This window comes from Drosophila ficusphila, unplaced genomic scaffold (assembly GCF_018152265.1).
Source record: "Drosophila ficusphila isolate 14025-0441.05 unplaced genomic scaffold, ASM1815226v1 contig_791, whole genome shotgun sequence".
Classification (NCBI taxonomy): Eukaryota; Metazoa; Arthropoda; class Insecta; order Diptera; family Drosophilidae; genus Drosophila; species Drosophila ficusphila.
The window spans coordinates 26,167,537-26,182,587 of record NW_025064737.1 but is presented as its reverse complement, the minus strand read 5'-3'; the positions used below and the strand labels follow the sequence as shown (position 1 = coordinate 26,182,587).

The window sequence follows — 15,051 nt, the reverse complement described above, 5'->3', positions numbered from 1 at the left end:
CATTCCTTAATTGGAATTCAAATTAAAAAGTGCCTGAATTTAATCGCGTTTCGCTGGTTGTATTATTAAAATGCAATTTCTTCAAAACCAGTCCCTCTTGGACGTTCAGACCCGCCAGGACTTTCTTGCCGCACATGCAATTTTCAATTGTTTGTCATTAGGGCAATCTGAATGTAAATGCTTGACCTTTTGGGAATAATCACTCTTATTTTGGGTGGGATACAAATGCAAAGAGTATTGAATGAGTCTGTTTGAAATAATAATATCTTGAGGAAAATGATCTTATCCGTACCTGCTTTTGTAAATTCTAAGTACGCCCTACATATGTCGAAAACGAGTTTCCACTTTATCCTGACCATAAGTACCAACAAAATGTTTATTTGTTTGTTTTTGCGTCTTATCGCGGCACGTGTCCCCAATTTTCTCGAAACGAGTAACTTCCGTTCTCGTGAATGAAAAATTACTTACCAAAGACCCAGCTCTTAGGTTTTCATGGATTTTCAATTTTCGCACCTACACTTGTGCCCCGAACGTGGAACTACCTAATCTATGACTAATTATCAGAGCAACTTAAACGTTGGCTAAAGTCAATGTACCATAAAAGGAGGTTAATTCTATGCAATTTCGCATGGGTCCGTGATTACTTTTCCCTCGAGCAGACGTATTAATTACATAGCAAAGTACATTAGGTCAACTGGAGTTCGAGGGCTGCTAGCGTAATGCTAATTACAAAAAATAAGAGTGAGGAGATTTGTTTGAGTAAAAAAAACAAATCATCTATTAAGACTTCAGGCATTTGGAGATAAATTAAGTAGTAAAAATGTTTAAAGGTTTTAATTTGCAATTAAATTAATCTCAAAACTAACTACATATGTAAATTTTGTACATTTAGCTCCTTTTTATTTGAACATAACATAAGTACATATTTGATCGGGACATTTAACAGTCTATCTGCATGTGTAGAAAACGTATATTTCTTGGTTCTTAATATATTTTTTAACTACCTTCCGCTTTCAAAGTTTTAATTTTTAAGGTATTTGTTACATAAGACTTTTAAAACTTCAATTTTCTTAGACATTTTTGCGGGTAGTGCACGCTCTACTTTCCTCAAAATTTCCTCCATAGATTTTTGTTCAGCGAGTTCTTCCTTCTTTTTATCTCGATATCTTTGTTTTCTTACTCGATCGGCTTCCCTCTTTAAATTAAGAAGCCTTTTATTCTTTTTTACCACTTCCTTAAGATTCTTGCGATATATCCTGCTTCTTTCAGCTTCTTTGGCGCGATATTCTTCAAACTTGATTGGATCCTTTTTTATTTTCTCCCGGTAGCGTTTTGAGTTATCCTTGGTCCCCTTAGTAGATGATTTAATTCCCGTAGTGGTTGCTTTATCTTTCGTCCTTCTTGTTGAAACTCTACCCATCTGAATTTTAATTAAATTAATCCTGTTTAACCATTAGGAAACCATTTTTTTTTTTTTTTTTTAAGATTGCCGCTTACTTTTTTCAATATAATTTTGTAAAAACTCTGTTATATTCTGCAATAAAACGTTTTTTATAACTTGTATTATGTGATTATTATTATTTTGCTTATAATTTTTTCCTTAACGCCTGGATCCTAAATCGTTTGTTTATGTTTACTTGGCGTCAATCAGCTGTTATACGATAACAGTACAGTGATAACATGGAGTATATTTTGACCGTGCTACCAGCCCGTCGAAAAATTCTAATTTTAGCTGGAAAGTCAAACACAAAAAATAGCTGAAATTGACAAAACTTGGTAATTAAAAAGTATTTTTGGATGAAACATAATGAAAATTAATGAACAGATATTACAAATATATTATCAAAATTGTAGCTATAGCTCACATTCTGTTTTTGTTTGATTTCATTTAGTTTTCTGAACACAAAATAGCAAAAAATAAAGCTAACTATGACACAACTGTTAACTCGATAAGCTGACTGCAGACGATCTGGCAACGCATGGTACACAAAAGCAAAACAAAGCAAGGCAAGGAAAGAGAAGAAAACGCAATTGCGTTTCAACGAAAGATAAAAACGATTTGCACCGCACCCAAAAAAGCAAGATGTCGGAGATCAAGGCGTTGGAACACGCCACACTAAAAGTGCCATATGAGATGCTGAACAAGCGCTTCCGCTCCGCGCAGAAGATCATCGACCGTGAGGTGGACCAGGTGACCAACGTATCTCGGCAGGTGGAGAAGGCCCTGGAGGCCGAGGAGGGCCCTATTCTCTCCGAGGTCACCAAGCTAGTGGACAACGTCGCCCAGAAGTTGCAGGTGCTCAAGCGCAAAGCAGAGGAAAGCATCAACGACGAACTAAGCGTCACACAGATATGCAAGCGCAAGCTAGACCACCTGAAGGGCATCACCCCACCAAACAGTGTGACTGGCGACCTGTGGCAGGGATCCGTGGACCAGTGGAAGCGCGTCCGACTGGACCGCTTGGTGATCGAGCACCTTCTGCGCATGGGATACTATGAAACGGCCGAGGAGCTGGCCGCCAAGTCCGATGTGCGCCACTTGACCAATCTGGACATCTTCCAGACGTCTCGCGAGGTCGAGGACGACCTGGCCAACCACAGCACCACTAAATGCGTACTTTGGTGCATTGACAACAAATCCAAGCTACGCAAGATCAACTCGACCATTGAATTCAGCCTGCGGGTTCAGGAGTTCATCGAGCTAGTACGTCAAAACCAGCGCTTCGAGGCGGTCAAGCATTCGCGCCGCTACTTTCCCGCCTACGAGAAGACTCAGCTCAACGAGATCTGCTACGTAATGGCCCTGTTGGCCTACCCCGCCGACTCCCAGGTGGATCACTACCGCAAGTATATGGATCCGCAGCGCTGGCAGAAGCTGGTGCTGGATTTCCGCCACGAGAACTACCGCCTGTTCCAGCTGTCCAGCACGTCCGTATTCTCGGCAGCCGTGCAGGCTGGTCTGTCGGCTTTGAAGACGCCTCATTGCTATGCGCAGACCTGCCGCAACCTCAACTGTCCCGTCTGCCAGGACGATCTCAACCGCATCGCCCTCAAGTTGCCATACTCGCACTGCGTGCAGAGCCGCCTCATCTGCCGTGTGACGGGGCTGCCGCTGAATGAGCACAATCAGCCGATGATGCTGCCCAACGGCCAAATCTTTGGTCAGATGGCTCTGCCGGACATCACCAAAGACGACGGCACCGTAACCTGTCCGGTGACCAACACCAAATTCTCCAACCCCAAGGTCGAAAAGGTCTTTGTGATGTAAGCGGCGAAGGATTCGACCTCCGGTCCTCTTCCTACCCAACCGCACTATGTTAAGCAATGAACGACTCTATTTTTGAACATGTAACTTCATATCTATTGTGTACACCTATGTCTAATATTATTACTATTGATAAGCCAGGCGGCCGCCACAAACGCCCTCGATTTGAATTCCGATTTCGATTACTCGGCCGCCTAATGCTGATGCTGCGCGTGCGCAGGTCTATTGATTAGTTGACTCCACTCCGCATCCACGGGCTGGTTTGTTTCGCAGTCAGTGCTTCGAGGTTGATTCACGCGAACGGCGTAATTCGAATCCGCCTCAGAAGTGGCGCACTATGCACACCTAACACCACTCATATATATATTACATTTAAATACGAATCAAATAAAGGTTAAATCGAACGACTTATGCCAAAAGCCACTTGTCAATTAGCGTGAACTACCGATGTTTTCGATGCGGGGACTGTGAAAATTGTACAACAAATTCGAGTGACGCCGCTGCAATTCGAGGTGGAACAGCTGCGAGCAGCAACAAAACAAGCCAGGCCAGCGGATACATAAACAAAAGTAGCAGCCCGCTGCAACCCCTCGGAGCCAAAAACCGAACCACCACCACTACCACTTGCACCACCCAACCACCAATAACAACAACGGCAGCCCATCTGTAACCAAAGACCTCCGCAGTTAATATTACTTTTTCGATCGAAATCCGCCAGCTCCACAGACATGGCTCTGGACTTTGTGGCCACCTATAAGGTTCTGGTGCTAGGGGACTCCAATGTGGGCAAGACCTGCATCGTTCACAGGTATTGCGATGAGAAGTACTACGACACATATATCTCGACCATAGGTGAGTGCTCCCATTCTGCGCACAGCAGCTTTTTAAAGATTTTGTTTTGGATTTCTGCCATACTCCGTCAAATCATCGCAATAAGCTGTTCGTGATTTGTAATAAAATAAAGTAAATTTTATTGCCAGTTAAACTATTCCTGTAAAAAACCCTTCCTAATAAAACATGGTATTCTTATTGTAAGCTATTATTTCAACCGCAACTGTAAGGAAAAGTTACATATGCAGCAAGGCATTATCATCCCATTTTATCTTCCCCAGGCATAGATTTCAAGCAGAAGCTGATTAACCTCGATGGCGTGCCCATAAAGCTGCAAATCTGGGACACGGCAGGACAAGAGAGATTCCGGACACTGACCACGGCATATTACAGGGGCGCCATGGGCATCCTGCTCATGTACGATGTGACCAATCTGGAGAGCTACAACAACCTGTCCTACTGGTTGCGCAACATCCAGGAGAACGCCTCGCCGGACGTCGTTAAAGTCCTGGCGGGCAACAAATGCGAGTGCTCCGCCACCCAGCGAATGGTGGACAAGGAAAGGGGCGAGAAGGTAACCCAGTGGACCAGTCCAGTATGTTACTGTCATTAATCCACGCAATCCCTTCCAGATTGCCGAGAACTTTGATATGCCCTTTTTCGAGGTGTCTTGCAAGTCGAATATAAATATTGAGGATGCTTTTCTGTCACTAGCCCGCAAAATCCGAGAGCAAAGAGAGAGACGGGTAAGCTATAGAATATATATTCTATATATAATCCATACATCTATTGTTGATTGTTCAATGTGTCTTATTTGTTGTTCTGTTTCCATGCCAGGGGGACAACTTTGACAACGACGAGAGCAAAGACAAGAAATCACCCGGCTCCAATGGCCTCGGAACCTTTAGTCTTGGCAGTCTTTCCGGCGACAATCGCTGCACCTGCTAAAATACTCATTGATGGATTACGATGCGATCGCAACCGCAACCGCAAACCGCAAAACCTGAACAAGTTGTCCAAAGCTATTGAGCGTTGTAGCGTTGTAGCCAAATGTTCGTGAATAGGCCGCGTTTTAAATGCAAACCACTTGAGGGGCTGCCTGCATTGCATTCTGTGTAAAGCATTCAGATTGTGCATTTTAAGGTACACTTAGTCCAAGAGGAGATAGCATAAATATTTTAGAATATTCCTGCAAATACATAACGGTCGATTATACATGCATATTGTCTCGATTCCAATAATTATAATCTAATGCTAAATACATTTATACCCGTAAGAAAAAAACATGTCATGGCTTTCTATTTTTGGGAAACGGAGTAATCTTTGAGGTTTTGCTCGTATTACGCACACTCGTAAAAATTTTTGAGATAATTTCGCACATTACGTAGAACATCATTCATCTATATTCTATTTTTTAATGTCTTTACATACTTTACTTTATATATTATGCGCGGAAGTTTGTATTACTCATGTTAAATAGCTGTTTTTGAGATTTCTTCGAGGGTGAACGAATTAAAAATACTCCATTTCAGTCAGTTCATTAAAATCGTTCAGTATGGTTGCGTTAAAGTTATTGACACTTGGGATCATATTTCTGCTGTTCCTGGGGAAGATATTGGGGCAATTGGCCCTTCATACTCCTCGTCACGTCTATCCCAAGGAATGGAAAAACAGGACAAGAACCACGAAGCCAAAAACAAGTCTATAACATACACGTTGTATTTTTTTCTGAGTGCATCAGTGGCGGATTTACGGGGGGTTCAAACCCCTACCAAAAAGCCCCGCAGAGCGGTAAAATTGAATTGAAACTATTCGTTTTTTTCGTATTCGTATTTTTTTTCAATCGAAAACCCCCCCAGATTGAAATTCTAAATCCGCTACTGGAGTGCATCAAGACACAATCTTTTTGCACCTAAATATACATATGTATATGTTTATTTTTATAATGATCTTTGTGATCTTTTACTGAATTATTTTTGATAACGTGCCTTTTTTTTGCTCTTGGCAAGTATAAGTTAAGTATTCCGAAGGTAAACATTTTCAGACCGTTGATATTGTTGAGAATGTACACTTGGAAATTCTTGTTTTGTGGGATCCTGATCCTGTTGTTCTTGGAACAATATTTGGCGTCGGCGCAGAGACATCAGCCACCACATAAGTGGGGCCCTGTGTATGGATCCACACCTAAAAGTTGGCCCAAACAAAGAGGCTAGTCGAATTCTTCCCTAAATATTAAAAAGTTAACATCTAAAACGAACGTCATTGAAAGAATATATTTTTGAAATATGTATAAACTTTGTAAATTGTTTTAATTTTACAATAATAAAAATTATATAATTCTTGAGGTGAATATATTACATTAATATCCCAAAGGGTTTACTAATTTAATTTTCTAGTCAATTACGTTTTCTTTGACTTAACTCTACTTTGGTCCCTAAAAATTAGCATGGATTACTCGGAATGGTGGCTCTGCATATGCTTAAACCATTTCCAGTTCAATTGCTTGCGTTAGTTGACCAATTAGCAAACCCACTGATAGCGTTAGCCGAGGTCCACCCACCCATTCGCCATATCGTAGTATCCACTTTGCCTAGGCAACCGCTTTGACCACAACTCCGTTTCGAACATGTCAAAGGACAATTACACAATAGACAGGACACGGTTCGATTTGGAACGTCCGCAGCAAAGGTTGTGGTCCCTTGAAGGCGATGAAGAAGTTCCGGGCCAAGGCGAGTTCCCTGCCCATTTTCAACGGTCGGATCACCGACGCCACCACGCTGACCACCAGTTCGCTGCAGTTGCCTTTGGGTCCAAGTCCGCCGCGGAAGCAGTCCACCTGTAAGAAGGTTCTGCCTACTGTCTTCACCATTACGGACGGGACGACCGGAGCGGCCAGTACCTCCTTGGCGGAGGCCATGTCGAGCAACAAGGCCCAGTTGCCTTCGTCCCGGCAGGACAATCTCCTTCAGCTCAGCGTTCCACGGGAGGCAGCGATGGGTGTAGCTGGACCAGAACTGGCCAACTACGAAAAGGTGCGGGTGGTGGGCCAGGGATCCTTCGGCATCGCCATCCTGTATCGCCGAAAGTCCGATGGCCATCAGATCGTCTTCAAGCAGATTAACCTGAGTGAACTGACGCCACCTGGTCGGGACTTGGCCATGAACGAAGTGGATGTCTTCTCCAAGCTACATCACCCAAACATAGTCAGCTACTTGGGGAGCTTCATCAAGGACAACACTCTGCTCATCGAGATGGAGTACGCGGATGGGGGCACCCTGGCCCAAATCATCGCCGAGAGGCAGGGCAAAATGCACTTCCCGGAACGCTATATAATTGCCGTATTCGAGCAGATCTCCAGCGCCATCAACTACATGCACTCCGAGAACATCCTGCATCGGTATGAAAAACCAATAAATAGTATTTAAGGGGTCAGTCGAAAAGTCAGGCTTACATTATTTTCTATACCTCAAGGGACTTGAAGACAGCAAATGTCTTTCTCAACCGTCGCGGAATCGTGAAGATCGGTGACTTTGGCATTTCCAAAATAATGAACACTAAGATCCATGCCCAAACTGTTTTGGGAACACCCTATTACTTCAGTCCGGAGATGGTAATGTAATTATTCGATTTGGAACCATATGTATCCCTAATTCTCACTCGATTTCCAGTGTGAGGGCAAGGAGTACGACAACAAAAGCGACATTTGGGCTCTGGGCTGCATTCTGGGCGAGATGTGCTGCCTGAAAAAGACCTTCGCTGCCTCCAACCTATCCGAACTGGTCACCAAGATCATGGCAGGGAACTATACCCCCCGTGCCCTCGGGCTACACCTCCGGCCTGCGCAGTCTCATGTCCAACCTGCTCCAAGTGGAGGCCGCCCGGCGACCCACCGCCTCCGAGGTTTTGGTCTACTGGATCCCCCTGATTTTCCGCAGCCTTGGAAAAAACAAAGGGTATATCTGGGATTTCTTACGTTGTGTTTATTTATTTATTTATTTTGTAACTAAAATGCAGCTACTCCTACGAGGACGATGTGGGTGGCACCAGTGGCAACCAAGTGACTCCTGCAGATCCCTCCGTCGCCCGCAGCAATGTGTCCATGGAACTGGAGCTGCCCACCGCCCAGACGGAGACCAAACAGCTGATGAGTGCGGAGACGGCGGCGCCGCACGAGATCCTTGAGAAGCGGTAAAGAGACATTCCTAACCAGTCCGACCAGTCTAATCGAGGTAACCACCCCCAGATCGGTGCTGTACCAGCTGAAGGCCTTCGGCACCTGCTTCAGCATGGCGCCCATCCAGCTGCCGCCCAAGGCGGTCATCGTGGGCGTGGCCATGTCGGACTCGCACTTCGTGGTGGTCAACGAGGACGGATCGGCGTACGCCTGGGGCGAGGGCACCCACGGCCAGCTGGGCCTGACCGCCCTGGAGGCCTGGAAGCACTACCCCAGTCGCATGGAGAGCGTGCGCAACTACCACGTGGTGGGCGCCTGTGCCGGCGACGGCTTCACCATCCTGGTCACCCAGGCGGGCAGCCTGCTCAGCTGCGGCAGCAACGCCCATCTGGCCTTGGGTCAGGACGAGCAGCGCAACTACCACACGCCCAAGCTGGTCGGCCGACTGGCGGACGTGCGGGTGGAGCAGGTGGCCGCCGGTCTCCACCACGTCCTGGCCCTCAGTCGCGAGGGAGCGGTCTACGTGTGGGGCACCAGTGTTTGCGGAGCACTCGGCCTGGGAAACTACCAGCAGCAACAGTGGGTATTTAAAGAATTCACTTTAAATATTATTATTACATTTTTATGTTTCTAAGAATATACATACATATACATACATATTAAATTAACAATCTTTTTATTCAGGAAATTCCCCCAAAAGATTCTGCTGTCGCATGTGAAAACCAAGCCATCAAAGATCTACTGTGGTCCAGATACCTCCGCCGTGCTGTTTACCAACGGAGAGCTCCATGTCTGCGGGAGCAACGACTACAACAAACTGGGTTTCCAGCGCCCCGCAAAGATCACAGCTTTTGTGAGTAACCGAATCCCAAATCGCTTGATCCAATCCTTACACTTTTCTGTAGAAGAAAGTCCAACTGCCACACAAGGTGATCCAGGCCTGCTTTTCGTCCACCCACTCGGTGTTCCTGGTGGAGGGTGGGTATGTCTACACGATGGGTCGAAATGCGGAGGGTCAGCGCGGCATCAGGCACTGCAACGCGGTGGACCATCCCACGCTGGTGGACTCCGTCAAGGCCCGATACATAGTGGTTGGTAGTCCCTTATTTTAGCAAAGATTTCCTTCTAACTTATCTCTTCAGAAGGCAAACTGTAGCGATCAGTGCACCATTGTTGCCTCGGAGGACAACATCATCACGGTTTGGGGTACTCGCAATGGCCTGCCGGGGATCGGTTCAAGCAACAGCGGACTGGGACTGGAGATTTGCACGCCCAACACCGAAATGGAATTGGGAAACAACACGGCGGCGTTCACAAACTTTTTGGCCTCAGTGTACAAGTCGGAGTTGATTCTGGAACCAGTGGATATATTGGCGTAAGTTAACTTTATCTTAAGTTCCTTAAACTTACAATGACATTCTCCTGCAGTCTCTATTCGTCCAAGGAGCAGTGCGAGCGGGGCTACTACGTCCAGGTCCACGACGTCTATCCTTTGGCCCACAGTGTTCTTGTGCTGGTGGACACGACCACGCCTCTCATATCCTCCTACGAGGGCGACTACCCACAGCTTTAGGTTCAATAAACCATAGGAATATATTTTAGTTATGTGCATATTTGCCATATGTTTTCGTAATACATTTATTGGTTTCCAAATGTAATTGTAGAAGCTAAAACTACAACTAAGGCGAACTAAATTAGAGGCAGCGCTCCTAGGCGCTGTGGGAAGGTCATTCGGGGGGTCTTAAATAGGTGATTTGGTGCTGGGATGCTCGATTCGAATTGCCTCTGGTAAAATGCGCGTCCCCTAGTAGCGCGACACCGGTCCGCTGTAGCGATCCTGGGCGGGACGGCTGGCGCCGTACATGCCGCCTGCTCCGCCGCCACTGCTCTGGCCTTGGTAGCCGGTGGAACGGTCGTTGTAGCCGCGATCAAAGCGTCCGGGCACCTGGCGCCAGGTGTTGTCATCCACGGGAGTCGACTTTTGCCACGAATTGGTGCCGTGCATGTTCGAGGACATACCGTTGTTGCCGTACGACTTGATCTGGTTGCCTCCTCCGCCGCTGCTGTTTCCCAGGTGAGAGCTTCCGCCCGAGGACGGAGCCCAGATGTTAACGCTGTTCGAGCTGCTGCCGTAGCCTCCGCCGCCGCCGCTGGAGTTGTCATAGCGCTTGTTTCCCCTAAAAAGATTGAATATTATAACGTTATTCACAGCTCATTTAATGTTCGTCTCTGAATCATTTACAGGCTGTGGGAGTCATCGCGTCTGTAGCTCGTGGAATTGCTGCGATCCGAATCGTTGTAGCGTCCACCACTTCCGCTGGTGTTGTTCTTGTGCACATAGGAGGCGGCTCCGCCGCCTGTGTTGTTCTTGTGCAGATAGGAGCTGCTGGAGCCGCCGCCAGCGGTTCCCGAAAGTGGCAGGTGGCGTACCTCCACCTCGCGCTTGTAGTCGTCACGCTTGCTGGACGAGGAACCGCTGTAATCGTTCGAGCGCTTGCTGGGCACGGCGGAGTACTCGTCGACAGCTCCGCGCTTCGATCCAGACGAGGCGCTGTAGTCGTTGCGCTTGTTGGCGTAGTCTAAGCGCTTGTTGGAGCCGGAGTAGTCATCGATCACACGCTTGGTGGTCGACGAGGAGCCGTAGTCATCGTGTTTCTTGTCATAAGTGCTGCAAAGTGGATTGAATTATAAGTCGTTTTAAGTTAAAAGCTAGGGTTTAAACTTAGGCGAGCATAAGGTTATTATTTGTGGGCTTATCTTACCTGCGGGAGCTAACTAGATTCGTGTCGAATCTCGGTGGTGGTGGGGCATCAAAAATAGCAGTGCGCTTGCGATCGGAAACGTCTCCGTAGCGGTCGTCGGTCCGCTTGCTCACCCCGCGCTTGCCAGGATCTTCGCGGGACTCCATGATCCTGTGCGAGTGAATCGACAAGTGTAGAAGGAAGAGAGATGGAAGAGACAAAAAGAGTAGAGTTAGTAAAGCTAGTATGGGCCGGTATGAGGAGAGGTTGGGTCATCAGATTCTCAGAGTCAGACTTTAGACTAGGATGCATTTGCCTATCAACGTTCCGTTTAGAAGCAATTTGAGTTGAGGAAACAACGTGGAGACTGCAACTTAACACACTAATCACAAGGACAAATGCTTTCCGAGAGAGTACAAAAAAATATAGTGGTATATCTGTGTTGTCGCCTCTGCGTTGGCACGAGTGCAACGCATTACGGTCTGTTTTGGTTACTTTTTTTTGTCATACTTCATCTGTTGTCGCTTCAGTTCGAGGCGCTCCAACTCGATTTTCTCTCGCTCCAGCTTCTGACGCTCGCGCTCCATCCGCAGAAGCTCGGCCTTCTCACGCTCGAGCCGCTCCCGCTCGATGGCCAGCTTGCGGCGCTCCTCTTGCAGGCGCTCCTCCTCGATGCGCTGACGCTCACGCGCCTCCCGCCGGCGACGCTCCTCCTCGCGCAGCTCGCGCTCCCGCTCCCGGAGGCGCTGGCGCTCACGCTCCTCGCGAATCTTCTGGTAGGACAGCATCTCCCGCTGGCGACGCTCGCGCTCCCGCTGGCGCTGCTGGATCTCACGATCGACGTCGCGCGGATTGCGCCCCGGACGACGGTCCTGACTTCCCTTGTGGCCCCCAGTGCCGGATCGCTCACGCTCGTGGCGCGGCCTGTCCTGGCTGGCCGACGACTTGCCCCTGTCGTCGAGGCGTCGCTGGTTGCGCTCCTTGTTGCCATCCTTGCCATCCCGCTTGGAATCGCCGCCGGTGGACTTGTTGTCTCCGCCGCTTCCATCGCCGCCTTTCTTGTCGTCGCCGCCGTTGGCGCTTGAGGAGCCCTTGCCGCTACCGGATTTCTTGTCATCGTCCGTCTTCTTGCTTCCTGCCTCGCCTGAGGCCTTGCCCTTGCCATCCTTGGAGTTCAGGCTGCCGCCGATCTCGTTCTTGGTGCGCTCCACCGAAATGATGCGCGCATGCAGCTCGGTGCGGTGCAGATTCTCGATGCAACGCGAAGCGTCCGCCGAGGAGGACATGGTCACGTAGCCGTAGCAGCGGGTGCCCGGCGTGCGCGTGTTGGTGACCACCTTCGCACCGATCACCTTGCCAAACTTGGAGAACCTTGCCTTGAGGTCGCTGGCACGGGTCAGAGTGGACAGCCCGGAAACCCAGAGATTACGCGACAGCGCCGCCTGCTTGTTGTTCGGGTTGGCACCGCTACCATTGCCGGCACCAGAACCCGATCCCGACTTGCTGCCAGCGGCACTCGATGCAGTGGAGGATGCGGCACCGGCTGCTGCTGTCGATTTCTCTGCAAGTTCCATGTAAATAATAATATTGGAAGAGAGATATGGTCAGAGCTTTGAGTGGCTTTAACTGGTTAACTGTTTTGTTTATGATACGTTTTTTTTTTTTTAAGGGAAGCATGTTGTGAACGCACACATTTTGTAGCTGCTGCAGATGTTGGAGTTTAGAGCGCAATCGCAAAGTTACCGACAAACTTCACCTAACCCAGCAAAGAGAGTATGAATTTGATTGGGTTGATGGTGAAGATCATGCACTGCATCAGGTCCAAATCTTCGTGGAGAGGTCCAGGATAGAGAGAGGATCAATGAGAGGGAGGTTCCAGGTGAGGTTTCAGCGTCCATTGCTTCTGAAGGCGTCCAAGGTGCAAGTCATTATTGCTTCAACTTAAGTCATGGTGCGTTTTATCTAGCCGACGTTGTAGCAATCGAAGTATCCAAATGCAGATGTTACCTGCCAAGAAGAATAAGGTTCTCCAACTCCATTTACTTTCCGACGTAGATATTTATGTCAATTTCCGGGGTTCCATGTAGCCTTTCTGCCTAGAAATACTCCTATAGAAGGAACATGTCGAAAACTCCGTGAAGAACATCTGGATGCACGCTGGATTAGTACAGAAGAAGTATCCTCCGAAGCTAACTGGAACAGACTTTAAGAACAGGTGCTATCGATGCATTTAATTGGTCCATCGCCGCTCCTTCGCCAAAACGTACATCCACTGTGCTCCGCCCACGCCGACGTCCAAGTCCCAACCAAATTCACACTCTCTTGCACAATCTTTTATACATGTTCCTCAATGGTTTTCTCAACTTTCGTCAAGTTTATCGACCTTAACTGGGTTCATGCTTGGTCCGAACATTCCCAACGCAAGACCTTCCGAACACACCGAACTTATCCATGCTAAGACTGTAACTTAAATTACCTTTATCATCCTTTTGATTCGATTTTCCGGACGACTTTTGATCGCTAAATAAGTGTTGGATAGAAGGTTTTAGAATGAAATAAAACCAGATTATCGTTTTATACACTACCTAGAGTCCTTTTTGTCAGAAGATTTCTCATCTCGTTTCTTAGAACGTGCGCCGTCGTCATTTTTCTTGTCGGCATCCTTTGAGTTAGACTTATCGGACTTGTTAGCCGGTTTTACTGTGAATCATTATGCTTAATTAGTCTAATAGCTCATTAGGCTATAAAAATGTGATTGATTATAATTATAAGATTATCTAAACGAGATCAAAAATGTAAATATATGCGCAGTTAGATAACAATTGCATCTTGATTGCGAAACCAGAACACCTTAAATAATTAATGAATACAAATCCTATGGTAATGGAGCGGCAATACTGGATCTATGACTATCTATAGACTCACCAGACTTAATAGACTTGTCGTCGGGGGCCTGAGAAGCATACAAATTGAATTAGAATGGAGCAATTGAGGGCCAGCGAATTTAAATTACCTCATCGTGGAGTAGCTTCTGCTCGTCTTCGCCAATGGTCAGATTAATAGACTCGTCGTTGTCCATGTTTCCGGTGTCCCCAGTATTCTCCTCCTCCTCTTGGATGTCGTTGATGGCCGCGTCGTCGCCATTGTCTTCCTTTCCGCTGTCCTGAGCTTCTCCCTCAGCTTCGCCGTCACCGTTTTGGTGCTCATCATCGTACTCCTGGTCATCCTCCCCATGATCCTCTTCGTCCTCATCGTCATCATCGAGGATCACACACTCATCGTCCACATCGCCCACTTGGTCGATCTCGTGACCATCGTCATCCGCATGATGTGAGAAGTCGTTGCCATTCTCGTAATCATCCTGCTGCTCTGGAACCTCTTCCTCGTCGGCATCAATGGGCTCCTCCTTTATGATCACCTCCTCCGACTGGGGCATTTTAATGGGCATGGCAATCGGCTTTTTGCCCTTAACGCCCGGAACAATCAAGTGGGTGGCCGGGTCGTGTCCCTCCCCTTTCAGGGCCTTAATGGTGACGGGTAATAATAGTTGCAAAATTACATCTATCGCCCGCGTATCTATAACCCTATATGTATGTACACTTACCTTTTCGAGACGGTCGATGAGCACCGCTTTGGGACCGACTGTCTCCAATTTGCGTTTTTCAAGTTCACTTTTTAGGTCGCACACGCGCAACTCCGCGATTTTCTTTCCGACCTCGGGCATGGTTTATTTTAATTGGTCACTGGGTCGCTTCTTAATTGTAAATTATAACTTCTTTGCTTTTAAAATCCAGGAAAATTATTTTCAATATTCTTTTTCCCGTCTACAAAACGTGTGAAAATTCCCTGTCAAGTTTCACTGATACACACACAAAAGAGGGTTGCCGTCAGTCTAGTCAAAAATGGCGACTACTAAGATAGCTGGTATATTGAAAATACCGAATATACTCCAAAATATAGTTTGTTTAAAAACTTTTGTATATTTTTTTTAATTTTTAGATCTTTGAACGTTTATTTGCCGTTGGTATTATTTTTAGAAT

At 47.1% G+C, this 15,051-nt stretch overlaps 5 protein-coding genes across 9 annotated transcripts; 3 read left to right on the top strand and 2 right to left on the bottom strand.

The window, feature by feature from the left end:
* Nucleotides 1–874: 874 nt before the first annotated feature.
* LOC108099291 lies at nucleotides 875–1,642 on the bottom strand. Of its 2 annotated transcripts, none has more exons than XM_017202683.1 (2): nucleotides 1,498–1,642; nucleotides 875–1,442 (listed from the first exon to the last, which is right to left on the bottom strand). In XM_017202683.1, exon 2 carries the CDS (start codon nucleotides 1,418–1,420, stop codon nucleotides 1,022–1,024), a length of 399 nt encoding a protein of 132 aa, XP_017058172.1. In that variant the 5' UTR covers nucleotides 1,421–1,442; nucleotides 1,498–1,642; the 3' UTR covers nucleotides 875–1,021. The 2 variants fall into 2 exon arrangements, with proteins under 2 accessions (XP_017058172.1, XP_017058174.1); XM_017202685.1 differs by having other exon boundaries at nucleotides 875–1,420.
* Nucleotides 1,643–1,951: 309 nt separating this feature from the next.
* On the top strand, nucleotides 1,952–3,676 carry LOC108099571 (E3 ubiquitin-protein transferase MAEA). Its single transcript, XM_017203171.2, has one exon. The coding sequence runs from the start codon at nucleotides 2,084–2,086 to the stop codon at nucleotides 3,266–3,268; it is 1,185 nt and encodes a 394-aa protein (XP_017058660.1). The 5' UTR covers nucleotides 1,952–2,083; the 3' UTR covers nucleotides 3,269–3,676.
* A 107-nt stretch (nucleotides 3,677–3,783) lies between these two features.
* LOC108099572 (ras-related protein Rab-13) lies at nucleotides 3,784–5,311 on the top strand. 3 transcript variants are annotated; one of them, XM_017203172.1, is made up of 4 exons: nucleotides 3,784–4,117; nucleotides 4,378–4,670; nucleotides 4,729–4,842; nucleotides 4,934–5,311. In XM_017203172.1, the coding sequence occupies exons 1-4, from the start codon at nucleotides 3,994–3,996 to the stop codon at nucleotides 5,042–5,044; spliced, it is 642 nt and encodes a 213-aa protein (XP_017058661.1). In that variant the 5' UTR covers nucleotides 3,784–3,993; the 3' UTR covers nucleotides 5,045–5,311. The 3 variants fall into 3 exon arrangements, with proteins under 3 accessions (XP_017058661.1, XP_017058662.1, XP_017058663.1); XM_017203173.2 differs by lacking the exon at nucleotides 3,784–4,117 and adding an exon at nucleotides 4,207–4,296; XM_017203174.1 differs by lacking the exon at nucleotides 3,784–4,117 and adding an exon at nucleotides 4,229–4,321.
* A 1,458-nt stretch (nucleotides 5,312–6,769) lies between these two features.
* Nucleotides 6,770–9,871, top strand: LOC108099339 (serine/threonine-protein kinase Nek8). Its single transcript, XM_017202815.2, is given in 10 exon segments — nucleotides 6,770–7,493; nucleotides 7,568–7,706; nucleotides 7,765–7,905; nucleotides 7,907–8,049; nucleotides 8,111–8,284; nucleotides 8,340–8,849; nucleotides 8,955–9,123; nucleotides 9,176–9,361; nucleotides 9,413–9,645; nucleotides 9,699–9,871. Coding segments are annotated over 10 exon segments (2,529 nt in total). The 5' UTR covers nucleotides 6,770–6,804; the 3' UTR covers nucleotides 9,844–9,871.
* A 19-nt stretch (nucleotides 9,872–9,890) lies between these two features.
* LOC108099338 (acidic repeat-containing protein) lies at nucleotides 9,891–14,902 on the bottom strand. Of its 2 annotated transcripts, XM_017202813.2 has the most exons (9): nucleotides 14,616–14,902; nucleotides 14,025–14,534; nucleotides 13,937–13,964; nucleotides 13,597–13,711; nucleotides 13,488–13,531; nucleotides 11,522–12,572; nucleotides 11,033–11,182; nucleotides 10,513–10,938; nucleotides 9,891–10,447 (listed from the first exon to the last, which is right to left on the bottom strand). In XM_017202813.2, exons 1-9 carry the CDS (start codon nucleotides 14,733–14,735, stop codon nucleotides 10,075–10,077), a joined length of 2,817 nt encoding a protein of 938 aa, XP_017058302.1. In that variant the 5' UTR covers nucleotides 14,736–14,902; the 3' UTR covers nucleotides 9,891–10,074. The 2 variants fall into 2 exon arrangements, with proteins under 2 accessions (XP_017058302.1, XP_017058303.1); XM_017202814.2 differs by lacking the exons at nucleotides 9,891–10,447; nucleotides 10,513–10,938; nucleotides 11,522–12,572 and having other exon boundaries at nucleotides 11,039–11,182; nucleotides 14,616–14,892.
* Between the last annotated feature and the right edge of the window lie 149 nt (nucleotides 14,903–15,051).

What these genes read in the sequence shown, in the direction of transcription:
- LOC108099291 (XM_017202683.1), bottom strand. Translation starts at nt 1,420, where the DNA reads ATGGGTAGAGTTTCAACAAGAAGGACGAAAGATAAAGCAACCACTACG.
- LOC108099571 (XM_017203171.2), top strand. Translation starts at nt 2,084, where the DNA reads ATGTCGGAGATCAAGGCGTTGGAACACGCCACACTAAAAGTGCCATAT.
- LOC108099572 (XM_017203172.1), top strand. Translation starts at nt 3,994, where the DNA reads ATGGCTCTGGACTTTGTGGCCACCTATAAGGTTCTGGTGCTAGGGGAC. An exon ending in CACATATATCTCGACCATAG is followed by an intron (nt 4,118 to 4,377) that starts GTGAGTGCTCCC and finishes TATCTTCCCCAG; the next exon opens with GCATAGATTTCAAGCAGAAG. An exon ending in ACAAGGAAAGGGGCGAGAAG is followed by an intron (nt 4,671 to 4,728) that starts GTAACCCAGTGG and finishes AATCCCTTCCAG; the next exon opens with ATTGCCGAGAACTTTGATAT.
- LOC108099338 (XM_017202813.2), bottom strand. Translation starts at nt 14,735, where the DNA reads ATGCCCGAGGTCGGAAAGAAAATCGCGGAGTTGCGCGTGTGCGACCTA. An exon ending in CTGAAGCGACAACAGATGAA is followed by an intron (nt 11,183 to 11,521) that starts GTATGACAAAAA and finishes TCACTCGCACAG; the next exon opens with GATCATGGAGTCCCGCGAAG. An exon ending in CGCGATGACTCCCACAGCCT is followed by an intron (nt 10,448 to 10,512) that starts GTAAATGATTCA and finishes CAATCTTTTTAG; the next exon opens with GGGAAACAAGCGCTATGACA.